The sequence below is a fragment of the Triticum urartu genome, chromosome 1A (assembly GCF_056163025.1).
Source record: "Triticum urartu cultivar PI428250 chromosome 1A, HENAU_Tu73, whole genome shotgun sequence".
NCBI classification, from domain to species: domain Eukaryota; kingdom Viridiplantae; phylum Streptophyta; class Magnoliopsida; order Poales; family Poaceae; genus Triticum; species Triticum urartu.
This window is the reverse complement of record NC_141873.1, coordinates 585,602,444-585,616,325: the sequence shown is the minus strand read 5'-3', so window position 1 is coordinate 585,616,325 and position 13,882 is coordinate 585,602,444. Positions and strand designations below refer to the sequence as shown.

The following is a 13,882-nucleotide window of genomic DNA, read 5'->3' as shown; positions in this document are numbered from 1 at the left end:
TAGGGGTTGCCCACTTACATTTTCTTGCATTTAATACATGTCTTTAAACTGAATTTCTTCTCTAGACGAGTTAAACTGACAACTAATAAAATCTGCAAGCTCCCAAAGACGAATTCCCAACGTGTGCGATACTGATATGGCTGAGTACTCACTGGTTACAATATACTAGCAAGGAGCACAGCATAGGGCATAATACAACAGTACAGCACAATATTACACATCGGTCAAGGAGAAGAATGCCATGTAAGAAATCATGTCCCATGTTGCATAGAAAGAGCATTAGTGATTCATCCCATATGCCATGGAATGGAAAACAATGGAACTGCTGCACCATAGTACTTACATGTGTTTCTTGATTTTTTTTTTCAACATGCAACGCCTCAAGCTCCTTGGTTGATGCCTCAAGCTCTGCCATGTCGTGTACTTAATGAGAAGACCCAAACCTGGATCAATGGAATGGAAAAAACTTATCAAACAAAAATTACAGAATATTTCCATTCAGCTCTAAGTACAAGCTGTCTTTTTAGTGTGCGGAATAGAAGCAGCAACATTACGTAAACTCTGTCTATAACTTGCAGCTTTAGCTGCTTGAAATATGCTCGTACGTATCAAAATAAGTGTGAAGACTACTCTAGCATCTTTTGGTTCATTGTAATGCAAATGAGTTACTCTTGAACTATTTTCGAATACCTTACAGAAATTTGCAACATCATGAATAACAAGAGCAAATGGCTTTAAGCAGTTAAAATACTGCTGCTAGTAGGTTGTAAGCACAGGAAATAAGTACAGAGCAATCTTACATTCAGCAATCCCACCAATAAAGCTAATATGAAAACAAGCAAAGTACAGAGCAATCTTTGTAATGCAAACCTAAACTGAAGATGCAAGGCCAAGACTACATCTTAACAAATCCAAAACTTAAACTGTACTGGTATATTGTCGGCGTCGACCAAGCAGAGGTGTACCGACTATATTGTCCAGAGCAAAGAAATTGGTTGAAAATCAGAAGTGCAGTTTCATTTCACTAAGACTAACATGTAAATGTTGTCTAAACTGAACCAAAATCTTAAAAGAATTATGCCTTCCAAAATGTCTTACTTCACTAACTAAATTCTTCCAAAATGTTTAAAGCCAACAGACTCGCCAATATTTGTTTGGATTGTACGAGGTAGTGTATAGTTTGGTTTCAAGAATTTACAGCATGCATAATGAACCGATAAAACACTACTATCATATTAGCAAGACTGAATTGAATATAATCACAATCAGGCTTAGTTGGAGCTTCACGATGTCATGGTTTAATTTGTATCATAATTAGCCTGGCGGACAGTGCAGGGCGTCAAGAATGGTGGCGGATTCGGCCACTGCCGACGACGTCGTGCGGTCGGCCAAGATAATAAGACGTGCGCACAATTTGGCTGCCAAATTATTGGCGGACATTTTCCACGCCTTCGTTTCGCCCGCTAATTGGCGAAAATCCTGTAGGGGCGCGGCCGACTTGAGCTGGGCGAGCCAAAAATGGCTTCAATCCAAGCAGTATCCAAAAGTCACGGGCACAACCAATAAATTGGTAAGGCCGGCGTTGGTATCCATCAAAACAGACCCAAAATATATTGCCACATGGTAAAAACTACCAGTTAACAGAATAAACGTGCCTACATCTCACATCCAAATCCTTTTGCACTTCAATATATTGCAACCAGGGTAGGATAGCCACAATATATTTAGCTCTGCAAATTATGTGCATAGAAACTTTCACTTCAATATATTAGTACATTTCAATTCAATATATTTTGATGCTATTTCTTTGATCCCTTCAACTAATGCAAGAGTCGTTATCATTGTGTTTGGCCCTTTCAATGAAACAATTCCTTCTCATAGCTTACAGGGCAGCAAGTACAATTAGGTTCAATAGAATGTACTCAAAAATTAATGAGAAACTTATTCATGCGTATGTATGTACAGATGCATGTGACTACAGATACAAGTGCCATCCAGATTTTGGGTACAGGAAGGGGGGGAGAGGGAGCTCACCACGTCCACATCTAGGTTGCAGGTGCCGCGTTGAGGAGGAGGCAAATCGACGCACTCGAGGACGATCTGTACATCACCGGATGAGAGGACAGGCTTCAGGGGCAGGGGTGCCTGAGTTGTACCGAAGCACGTCCTTGGAGGTAGAGGAGGAGAAGGACCACCGGCGTTCGCGGCCACCATCGTCGAGCGAGACAAGGCCGTGGCGCCCGCGCTCGTCCCGACTCCCATGCCGCTGCAGGTTGCGTCGCCTTAGCACATCCTGCGGGAGGAGGGCATCCGCACCACCCCGTTCTAGCAGCACCGGCAGCCGGCGACGGAGAGGATCCATCGGAGCTGCCCCGGCGCCGAAACCCTAGCCATGGGGAGGGCCTGCTGGCGAGCGCTGGTGGCCGGGAGCTGTGAATCTAGCTAGAGGGGAGGAAGGAGCGGAGCGAGAGGAAGATGAGGGTGTGCTGCGCACCAGCCATACTCGCGGGAAGTCGACGGAATCGGGCGGCGGCGCGAGGAGTCGCGTGTGGGAGAGAGGGGGATCGCGAGAGGAAAGGCTGCGGAGGAGGGGGGAGGGAGGGGGTTGGGGAGCAAGTTTTAGGGTTTGCATTATATACGGGGAATGCTTAGGCGGGCTTGAGCGGGCTTTAGCGGGCTCAGCGGGCTATACTGGGTTGTCCATGACAGATTTCAAAATTGTCAAGGGAAATCCGTCATGAATTAACAAGTTTATTGTAGTGACCCCCCAACACAGTCCCGGCACAACCCACCCCAAGATTCCCTCTACGTCGGCCCGACGTGGCCGTTTCCCCCCTCCGGGGCACGGCGGCATCGACGCCCGTGAGGGGGGAGGGGGCACACCCCGGAGCCGCGTGCCTGTGCCTGCCACCACGTTTCCACAACCGTAGGAGGGCCCACCGCAACACCTGGCGGCATTGCTACCCCCCACAGGTACCCGACCCGTCCCGTCTAACCTCTCCGTGACACGACGGAAGAAGGCCCGTGTGGGGGGCAATCGATATATGTTTTCTGTACATTTAAGTTAATGAAGTTAGTATTGGAAAAAATAAAAAAAATAAGAGAAAATACAAAAAATATAAAAATATTATTAGAAATTTATGCCTACGGCAAAGCTGTCGGCATAGCTACGGCCACGGAACGGTAGAGCCCTGGATCGATGACGTGGCGTAGGGCGGGGATCAATGACGTGGCAAAAAACCATGGGCCAGGCCTACGCCGACGTCCTAGCCGTCGGCATAGAAATGCCACCCCACGGGACCGGCGAACGACGCGGATCGATGACGTGGCGGCGCGGCGGATCGATGACGTCGGCATAGCTATGCCGACAGCTAGGCCGTCGGCGTAGCTATGCCGACGGCCACCGTTAGCCCGTCGGCGTAGCCTGATGCCGTCAAACTGCCGTCGCCGCCCGGGTAGACGGGCCCACGCTCTATGCCGACGGCCCCCGTCGGTATATTCGGAGAAACGCCGACGTCTTATCTATGCCGACGGTCCCCGTCGGCATAGATGGCTATACGCCGACGGCCTTTCTACGCCGACGGCTTTAGTTGGGCCATCGGGGTATGCCCATATATGCCGACGGGGGCCGTCGGCATAGATACGGCCGTCAGCAAAACAAGTTTTTCTGGTAGTGTATAAACGAGTCAACTTTCCAAGCCTGCTAAAAACATAATGAGTATTGCAACTGTTATATTTGTACTTCAGAAAAGTGTGCAAAGTTCGACGCAACAGATGCACGGGTGTTGTGGAGTGGCCACTGCCGCCCACCGCTACTAAGCCGAACCACTGGTATAGTATATATACGTACGCCCCTCCGCTATCCCTCTCTCCTGTACACATCAACTCTTAAGGTTAACCACAGGAGCTATGGATCCGTCTCGCTCTAGCAGGGTCCCAAAGAACAAGTTGTCTGCACCAGATCCTCTTGGGCAAATAACGCCTTCAGAACCGCCTGCTTCTACAAATACACGTCAAGATGATGCAGCACACAAGAGTCAGCGTAACTGCGTAAGCATATTGAAGGTAAGCACACAGGTTCTTGTTGTCCGCTTAGTGTTGAGCTCTAGTTCCTTATCAAGCCTTTTTGTTGACGGGTATACTGCACATCAAACCACCTATCTGGATCTGTAAAAAAAATCTGTGATTCGCTGTTTAACATTTTTTTTACTCAGAGGTCATCTCTTCTTTGTTTGATCAGCTACAATTGCACTTTTTTATGATAGTTAATCTGATACCATCGTATGTACGCGCAGATTATATCACCCAGCTGAGGCAAAAACTTCTTGATGATTTCGTAAAAACATTCCTGCCGAAACTTCTCGATGATTTCGAAAAAACATTCCTGCAGCGTACCAACTCAAGTGATCCAACAGCTTGCTTGGAAGAATGTAGAATGACATGCGTCGCTGCCCTTGTTTTGAAGGCCGTTCCCCAGGTGAGCTTGGCCCCCGTCCTTAGTGACAAGTGATATGTAATGGTTGAACCTAGATATTCATGGATTATCTCCCATTTTCCTTGAGTATAAGAACGATGCAACAGTGAACTAATAATGCTCTATTTTGTTTGCAGCATGTGAACGAACATTATGAGTGGAGACTTACGTCAGGAAAACTGCCTATCTTCAAGGAGCTGGAAAATGAAGCCCTCACCCCCACATTCGAGGACCAGAGCATGACCGATGGCCGTACTCATTCTCCACATGAAAATTCAGTCCGTACCACAAATGATGCAAAGGAAGCGACAAGTAAAGGTTCCCTTCTCCCTCTATCTCCTATTCTTTCAACTTAATTGCGGATGAGCTTACTTCTGTGTTAATGAAAGCTGTTAATATCTTTCAGCTCCTCCTGACACGAGGGACTCGTCCAGGATTTCCCTGCCTCTCGCCGGGGCGGCCGTCGATCTGCCTGGCTCCTCATTGTCTTAGGATTATGAAGGCACGGTGGATCTCAGCCCTTACTGATGGAGGGTTCTTGCTTCATTTTTAGTTGTTCTATTGAATCCGTTTAGGGTTGTGTCCTGCTCAGAAAGACGAGACAGCGGCGGCTATCTGAAGTTGGAATAATGTTCTCCCCGTCTAGCCCCCATTCTGGTGGTGTGTCTAGCACCATCGGAGAGCGTTTGGAGGTTTGTCTCCGGCGGATCTCAAGGGATTCTGTCGGCGTTTGTCTTTGATGGAACCACTAGGATCCGGTATGTTTTCATGTGTATTCCGGTTGGATCTCTCCGATCTATGCTTCTCTTCATCGACGGCGGTTGTTGTTGTGGTGCGCTGGTTTTATTGGGCCTTAGCATGTCTACTTCCCGACTGTCTACTACAACAAGGTTTGCACAACTCCGATGAGGGAGAGGTGATGATAATGACGTGTCTTCGGCTCGCTCCAGTGCTTGTAGCCGTTGCTAGTGATCCACGGACCTGGATGTAATTTTTTACTTCTAGTGTTCTTTGTACTACCTTGATGAATAGACCGGAAATTTTTCCGGCAAAAAATAAAATAGAAGTTTGATTAAGGAATTATTGATCCCTAATATGATTCCTGATGTATAATTTTCAATATGCTGATGACGGCATCATTTTCCTTGAAAATTCTATTTCTACTGCTAGAAAAGTTAAACGGCCACTTTCTTTGAACACTTATCATGAAGAGTTAATTCCATTGTTTACACCCAAAATTGACCCTAGCGACAAAAATTACCCCCAAATCCATTTCGGTCAAGTTTTACACATAATGTAAAGATTCTTTCTACATTTTCCCCCCATGTGACACAATTTACCCTCAATTTTACTGTTTATTCCAATTAGGTGCTGATTTGACAGGCCACGTAGATGGTTTTTTCTGGTTTTTCTTCCGGGTTTTTTCGGTTGTCATTTTGGTCCCCGTGAGATTTACGGGAAAACCCTTCTCTCACATATCAGAAAGCAATCTGGTCCTTCCCCACCCAACCTGAGAGGCGGTCTAGGAGATGACGGGCGACTTGCGCTCGTTGCTCGTCGACAGCAGAAGTAGGAGTCCATGGGCTCGCACAGGTTAGGGTGGTGCTTGCGAACGACCGCGGGGGGTGAAGCTGAAGAAGAAGGCGCATCAGCGAGCCCTATGCACATGGGCGGATTTAGGCCCCGGGCAGAAGGGGCGGCGGCCTGGGGCGTGAGGCCCATGTCCTTCGTATATCTATGTACTGTAGCTACAGTAATTTGCTACAGCCAACAGAGCTGCCTGGGCCTTGGTCCAGTTCGCCTAGGCCTTGGCTCATTCCTGGGTCCACCACTGCCTATGCGCATTGTTAGAAGGGATTGAGAGGGATTGCTGGCATCGTTGGATTTTATTGTCGAGCCTCATGGGCATATATATATATATGATACATGATCTTCTTGGAGTACAAGAAAAGGTAGAATAAATCATACGCTATCCGATGTTTCCTAAATAACCATGATACTCAACATCCCCTGTAGTCACAATGGTAACGACGCAGATGGTGAGACTGAAGAAGAATCCAAAGGCAAGTCGACGTATACCCGCCACAGTCGTAACAGTCGGTGCATCGCGGAAGCTATGGCTGGAGTAGAAACTGACGTGGTTGCTAAATCAAGACGGTAGCCCTTCCTGCCGATGTTGAGGTAGCCGAGAGCATAGCGTGTTGTAGCTGTGGTCGAGGTAGCCGTGCGAAAAACACCGTGGTCGATGTCGAGTCGAGGTAGCCGGCGTCGAGGAAGTCATCGTGGAGCCGCGGACGAAGAACGCCGGCGGCTAGGTTAGGAGCGCGGCGGCGGTGCCCAAAGTATGCGAGGAAGAACCCGACAACATGACGAAGACCGACACGGACGGTGGTGTTCCCGTGCCTAGGGAGGTGGTATGACGCATACCATATAAAAGTCGACGCGTGTGCACGGCGAAGTTGACCGCGTGCCGCACTACAGCCTGAAGGGGTGACACACCAGCAACGCGCGGGTCGGGGCGAGGGACCACGTGCCACGCTCGCTATAGCCCGATGGGGTGACGTAGCGGCAAGCGAGGGTCGGTGCAGCCACGGGAACGGCATGGAGCAGACGACCTCGGAACGGCGGTGGACCGCGGGCCACGGTCCTACGGTCCGAAGGGGCGACGCAGCGGCAGTGCGCGGGTCAATGCAGCCGCGGGAAGAATCGTGGGGCGACGGCAGGAACCTCGGATCACGCTTGCTACGAACCGACGGAACGACGCAGCGGCTGCAAGAGTGTCGGTGCAGCCACGAGGATGGCCACGGGGCAGTGGCGGATCGGGGGACGCGGCACTACGGCCGATGGAACGATGTAGCAGTAGCCCGTTGCTGAGCACTTTCCTAGGAGACGATCTTCGTCAAATCCTGCGAAGGTGGCAATAGACATGTGCAGGAAGCAGATCCATGCTAGAATAGGTATGTGAGCACAAACACCCGCGTGAGACGCAAATGCGATCACTGAGCAGCCTAAGTCCTAAGACATGCACACGTGTGTGATCCAAGCCATATGTGGTGCATCCATCGGCTTGACCTGGTGGCCCAACGCGAGCGGCCGCCCGCGTAGGCGCGCGTGCAGCCATCCACGTCCCCGCGAGGCGCGTCTGTGGCCCTGGGCTCAGGCCACTCCGCGCCGGACGACGGCCAGCCACACCAGTACAGGAACACCTCGCAGCATGGCGCACGGTGCAGCAACAAATCCAACTCGATGCAGACCAGGACAACCACCAAGCGGACGACGATGTGCAGATGAAGTCAATGCAGATGTCGAAGTAGAGGTGCGGGAACGGTCGACGGGCGGCAACAGTAAGATCAACAAGACATGCGGACGAACCCTAGATACAAGCGACGCGGCCTTAGATGGTGATCATGAAGATCGACCGTCCTGACACGATGCGGAAACGACGGCGGCTAGGGTTTAGAATTTAGGTAAGGCTAATACCAAAAAGGAAGGATCAAATCCCCCGTAGCTGAAGCTAGCTAGCTGAATTCTCCCTGTTCCCGCGCTCCTCGCCCTAGGGTTCCTCCCCACTCCCCCGCCACCGCCACCGCCGGCCGCGAGCGTCCCACTTCGCCTCCCTTCCCCCTCCCCTCCCCCTCTTCTCCCCCGCGCCCCACGCCCGCTCCCCCTCCCCCCGCGGGCGACGGGCGGACCTCTGGTTCCTCTCCTTCGCTCCCACCTCCCCGGCCTTCTTCCCCCGCCACCGCCGGTGTGGTCCGCCAGCCCATGCTCGCACGGCGCTGGCGCCGGCGGGCCGTTCTCTCCCCGCGCGTGCATGGGGAGGCGCGGGGGCCTCCCGATGGCGGTGGTGCGGCTCGGCAGCGGCAGTGTGGCTTGGCGGCGGGACTCCTGTGGGCTTCGGGGTCCTCGGTGCGGTGGCGCGGCCGTTGGTCGCGGGGCGGTGTGGTGGTGCTGGTGGCCGGCAGCGCCCGCACGGCCCAGATCTGGTCCCTCTCGGGCTCCTTCTTGGCTGGGGCGGGCCGTGTTGGAAATATGCCCTAGAGGCAATAATAAAAGCATTATTATTATATTTCCTTGTTCATGATAATTGTCTTTATTCATGCTATAATTGTATTATCCGGAAATCGTAATACATGTGTGAATAACAGACACCAACATGTCCCTAGTAAGCCTCTAGTTGACTAGTTCGTTGATCAACAGATAGTCATGGTTTCCTGACTATGGACATTGGATGTCATTGATAACGAGATCACATCATTAGGAGAATGATGTGATGGACAAGACCCAATCCCAAACATAGCACAAGATCGTATAGTTCGTTTGCTAGAGTTTTCCAATGTCAAAGTATCTTTTCCTTAGACCATGAGATCGTGTAACTCCCGGATACCGTAGGAGTGCTTTGGGTATGCCAAACGTCACAACGTAACTGGGTGACTATAAAGGTACACTACGGGTATCTCCGAAAGTGTCTGTTGGGTTGACATGGATCAAGACTGGGATTTGTCACTCCGTATGACGGAGAGGTATCACTGGGCCCACTCGGTAATGCATCATCATAATGAGCTCAAAGTGACCAAGTGTCTGGTCACGGGATCATGCATTACGGTACGAGTAAAGTGACTTGCCGGTAACGAGATTGAACGAGGTATTGGGATACCGACGATCGAATCTCGGGCAAGTAACATATGGATTGACAAAGGGAATTGCATACGGGGTTGATTGAATCCTCGACATCGTAGTTCATCCGATGAGATCATCGTGGAGCATGTGGGAGCCAACATGGATATCCAGATCCCGCTGTTGGTTATTGACCGGAGAGTCGTCTCGGTCATGTCTGCTTGTCTCCCGAACCCGTAGGGTCTACACACTTAAGGTTCGGTGACGCTAGGGTTATGAAGATATGTATATGCAGAAACCCGAATGTTGTTCGGAGTCCCGGATGAGATCCCGGACGTCACGAGGAGTTCCGGAATGGTCCGGAGGTAAAGAATTATATATAGGAAGTGCTGTTTCGGGCATCGGGACAAGTTTCGGGGTTATCGGTATTGTACCAGGACCACCGGAAGGGTCCCGGGGGTCCACCGGGTGGGGCCACCTATCCCGGAGGGCCCCATGGGCTGAAATAGGATGGAACCCAGCCCATAGTGGGCTGGGGCGCTAGCCCCTATAGGCCCATCCGCCTAGGGTTCCACCATGGAAGGGTCCATGTGGTGGAAGGCACCCCTAGGTGCCTTGGGGGGGAGGGAATCCTCCCCTTGGCCGCCGCCCCCCCCCCTAGTAGATCTCATCTACTAGGGCCGGCGCCCCCCCCATGGCACCCCTATATATAGTGGGGGGGAGAGGAGGGATTTGACCCAGCCCCTGGCGCCTCCCTCTCTCCCCGTTACGTCTCTCCCTCGTAGTCTTGGCGAAGCCCTGCTTCTGTGACGCCCTGCATCCACCACCACGCCGTCGTGCTGCTGGATCTTCATCAACCTCTCCTTCCTCCTTGCTGGATCAAGAAGGAGGAGACGTCTCCCGTCCCGTACGTGTGTTGAACGCGGAGGTGCCGTCCGTTCGGCGCTGGTCATCGGTGATTTGGATCACGTCGAGTACGACTACATCATCACCGTTCTTTTGAACGCTTCCGTGCGCGATCTACAAAGGTATGTAGATGCATCCAATGACTCGTTGCTAGATGAACTCCTAGATGATCTTGGTGAAACGAGTAGGAAAATTTTTGTTTTCTGCAATGTTCCCCAACAGGCCGGCGGCTCGGTGCGCAGTGACGCTCCTCCCAGGTGTTGGTGGCGAGGAGGCGGTGGTCTGCGGGCGGTGGCGGCCTCGTCGGCCAGTGAGCTGCGGCGCGACTACAGGGTCGTTGCTCGTGGCGATGGCTCGAACTTCATCTCCGAGCACCCGAGATCCCCTGCTTCCAAGCCTGGTCTCTCCACTCCTCCCTCTTCACTGGTAGAAAAAGGGCCTTTAGTCCCGATTCATAATGGCCTTTAGTCCCGGTTCTGGAACCGGCCCTCCACGTGGCCGGTCCACCTTTAGTCCCGGTTGGTAACACCAACCGGTAATAAAGGAAATTTCCTGATTTTTTTTTGAATTTTTTTTATTTTTTTTGAAAATTTCTTTTTGAAATTTTTTTATTTTCAAATTTCTGAATTATTTTAACCTCTAATCTCCCTCATTACTGCTCAATTTAATCTCGAATCACCCCTCATCATTCCAAATCATCTCACTTCCCGAACGGTCACCCATCCTCTCACTACTCCAGCCTGAGCACGCTTAACTTCCGGGTTCTATTCTCCCTCATTTCCAAGTCTGCATTTGTTGTTTTCCTGACAATAGTAAGATGTCAATCCTATTAACCCTCAGGAATTTAGCTTGAGCATGAAGTCACATATTTCACTGTTTGAATTTAAAACTATTGTTCTAAAAAACAATAATTTTTTAGTAACACTAATATTTTTGAATAAGTAGTTTGACCATTGTTTGACCACAGTTTGACCATAGTTTGACCAGATTTGACCAAAATTCAAAAAAGGTGAAATAATTATTTAATAACACTAATATTCTTGAATAATTATTTAGTAACACTAATACTTCTTGAATAAGTATTTAAAAAAACTGAAATTTAAAAAACTGAAATTTGAGCATAACTTTTTTTCCTTTTGGAATTTGAGGATTCTAGAAATTTGCAAACAGGCCGTAGGCGGTCTCCATCGGATGTAACTTTTCGAGTAGATGATTTTTCATATAAAAAACTTTTTCATCCGAGTTCGTATGCAAAAGTTATGCCCATTTTACAAATTCCAGAGAGATTTTGTAAATAAAGTCGAAATTCATATTTGTAAATTTTCCCAACAACTAGACCACATATCACATGTGAAACTTATTTTCTTTTATTTTTTTGACATTTTCATCATTTTCTTTTATTTTTTTTAAACTGAAAAGGCGATCCAGGGGGGGTATAGTTTGAAAATGGGACCTTTAGTACTGGTTCGTCGCACGAACCGAGACTAAAGGTCTCATCCCCATTAGTCCCGGTTCGTGCCTCAAACCGGGACTAAAGGTCTAATCTTTAGTCCCGGTTTGTGGCACGAACCGGGACCAATGGTTGTGGGACAGGAGCGAGGCCCATTGGTCCCGGTTCATCCCACCAACCGGGACCAAAAGGTCTAGATGAACCGGGACTAATGCCTTAGCCGCACGAACCGGGACCAATGCTCACATTAGTCCCGGTTCTAGACTGAACCGGGACTAATGGGCTGAGCCGGCCTGGACCATAGCCCTGTTTTCTACTAGTGCTTGTCTCCTTTCCATCCTCGCTCACCCTGATCGATGTGCTTAATTGCCTTGCAGGAAGGTCATCGACTCGTAAGCCTACAAGCTGTCCCACGGCTGCCTTCATTTCCACCCAGGTTAACTAATTTGCATGCATGTACGATTTCTAGTATCTCCAGAATCTTGTCAATTCATGCATTTTTTTTTTGGTAAGGAATTCATACGAGTGTCTACTGTCTACAGATTTTAGGTTACTCAAGATCAACTGAGTGCACTAGGCATCCGTAGTTGCAAAACGATTCTGGATTTTTGCTTGGTAAATTTTCTGGAATTACTAATTTGTGCATGTATCGGTCAGCAATCAAAATCATTTGTTGATCGAGAAGTCCAAAAATAGCAAGGTCCGTTCTCTTCAGTGAATTTTTAACTTTGCTCCCTATTGTATATATATTCACACGAGAAGCTGGTATTTAATTGGGAAAAAAATCCTGGGATTTTAATTAGTAATTTGCTGGTATGGAAAGATGGATCTGTTATTAATATACATCAAGTAGTTCTTATACGTTTCATATAGACAGTTCATTGATGATAGGAACATTGCGTGGAAATTGATTTTATAAATTATTACAGAGATAGCTAATGAAACTAGAGTTGTATTCCGTATTAGAACTGTTGCTCTTTAAGGTGTTTTGACTATTGAGGTTTACTCTGGGTGTTGAAGTGCAACAATTACTTCTCCCTGGAGGGTCTCTTTACCTTTGCATGTTTGTAGTATATAATATCTGGTGTTCCTTCTTTTAAGTTTTTAATTGTCAAATTTCATGTTGTTCTTGTTCCTGTTTTCTCTTTATCCAAATCTTCCTGGGATTTAAATCAGAAAGGATGCTCAACGGGACTTGGTCACGCCGAGATATCAGCAGCAATCGACACCGACAAAGCTCAATTATCTATTGCATATTCAGAAGAAAGCATCTCCTGTCGACAATCAAGGCACTATGACAGGTATATCAAAAAAGTGTTCCGCCGAACTAGTTCATGACTTCAGATGCATCTATATTAAAGCTTTATAAAATTTTCTCTTAGCAAATTGTTTAGTTGGTGGAGTATATATACTTGATTGCTTATCCTAAATATGATTTGGGGCACATAGGGTCTGACTAGATTCAAAACCTGCTTAACTTCACACAGATCTTGGTGTGAACACCCATTCTTCGATTAGCCCCTCCACCATAGTTGTGAGTCGGATTTTTATTTATTTTTGGTACCATCAAGGGCATTCAATATTTCTTGATCTATTTGACTGGATAACAAAATAATCTAGAAACTTCTACTGGACATTACCTCAGTTCCATTCAAGAAAATGGTATATGCAGTGAATTAAAAGGTTTATACTCATATAGAGAGGTAGAAAATCTAATGTCGTTTTTTTCTGGAAGGGCTGGGTGTATATGTATATACTGGTACTTGAAAAGGGGTATCTGCTCTAATTTTTTCAAGCATGCATGCAAGTCTGTCAGTGTATGTAACTTGTAAAGCTTTGAAAATGTATTGTTCGTTGATGTTATTCCTTATTAATTTTCCCTAGCATAAACCAGACTTTATGTGTAAATGTGCTTCTGGAGTATTATCGACCAAGATTGTTTGTTGTGCACTTACGTCAGCATCTAGATCATAAATCTACAACATCGCATCTCGTTGAACAGCATCATATGTGCTATTTTCTGGCATAACCTTTGATGTTAATGCTCATAAAACAACAAAGAAACATTATACTTTGAGAAAGCGGATGCCAAATTGTACCGAATGTTCCAAACAGAATGAAAATTAGACCATGTGTTCGATTTTGATTTCATCCACAAATTTAGTTGTTTTGGGCAAAATTACAAGCTTATTTCTCAGATTGTAGTAAGTTTTGCACCAAATTCTAAGAGAGTGAGCGCTTCATTTCTTTGAGAAGCAAAACTTGGACTAAGGATTGTAAGTTTTTTATTTATTCTTAGCATTTTCTACAATCTTCTGTTTTGTTGCCGATCATCTCTTGCAAGTTAACAAGAACACTATTACTTTGTTAACAAATATCCATTCATTTTCTTCTTGGCTAATGTTTATTTGTTCTGAAACTCCATGCATATACAT

The 13,882-nt window shown here is 47.8% G+C and overlaps 1 protein-coding gene and 1 long non-coding RNA gene across 2 annotated transcripts; both read left to right on the top strand.

The window, feature by feature from the left end:
• The first annotated feature begins 3,549 nt into the window (after positions 1-3,549).
• On the top strand, positions 3,550-4,966 carry LOC125533228 (uncharacterized). Its single transcript, XM_048696951.1, has 4 exons — positions 3,550-3,670; positions 4,296-4,477; positions 4,612-4,792; positions 4,881-4,966. Exons 1-4 carry the CDS (start codon positions 3,550-3,552, stop codon positions 4,964-4,966), a joined length of 570 nt encoding a protein of 189 aa, XP_048552908.1.
• A 6,880-nt stretch (positions 4,967-11,846) lies between these two features.
• Positions 11,847-12,744, top strand: LOC125540456 (uncharacterized). The gene is made up of 3 exons (XR_007297315.2): positions 11,847-11,903; positions 11,990-12,147; positions 12,624-12,744. It is a non-coding gene; the product is annotated as an uncharacterized LOC125540456 (long non-coding RNA).
• The last annotated feature ends 1,138 nt before the right edge of the window (positions 12,745-13,882 follow it).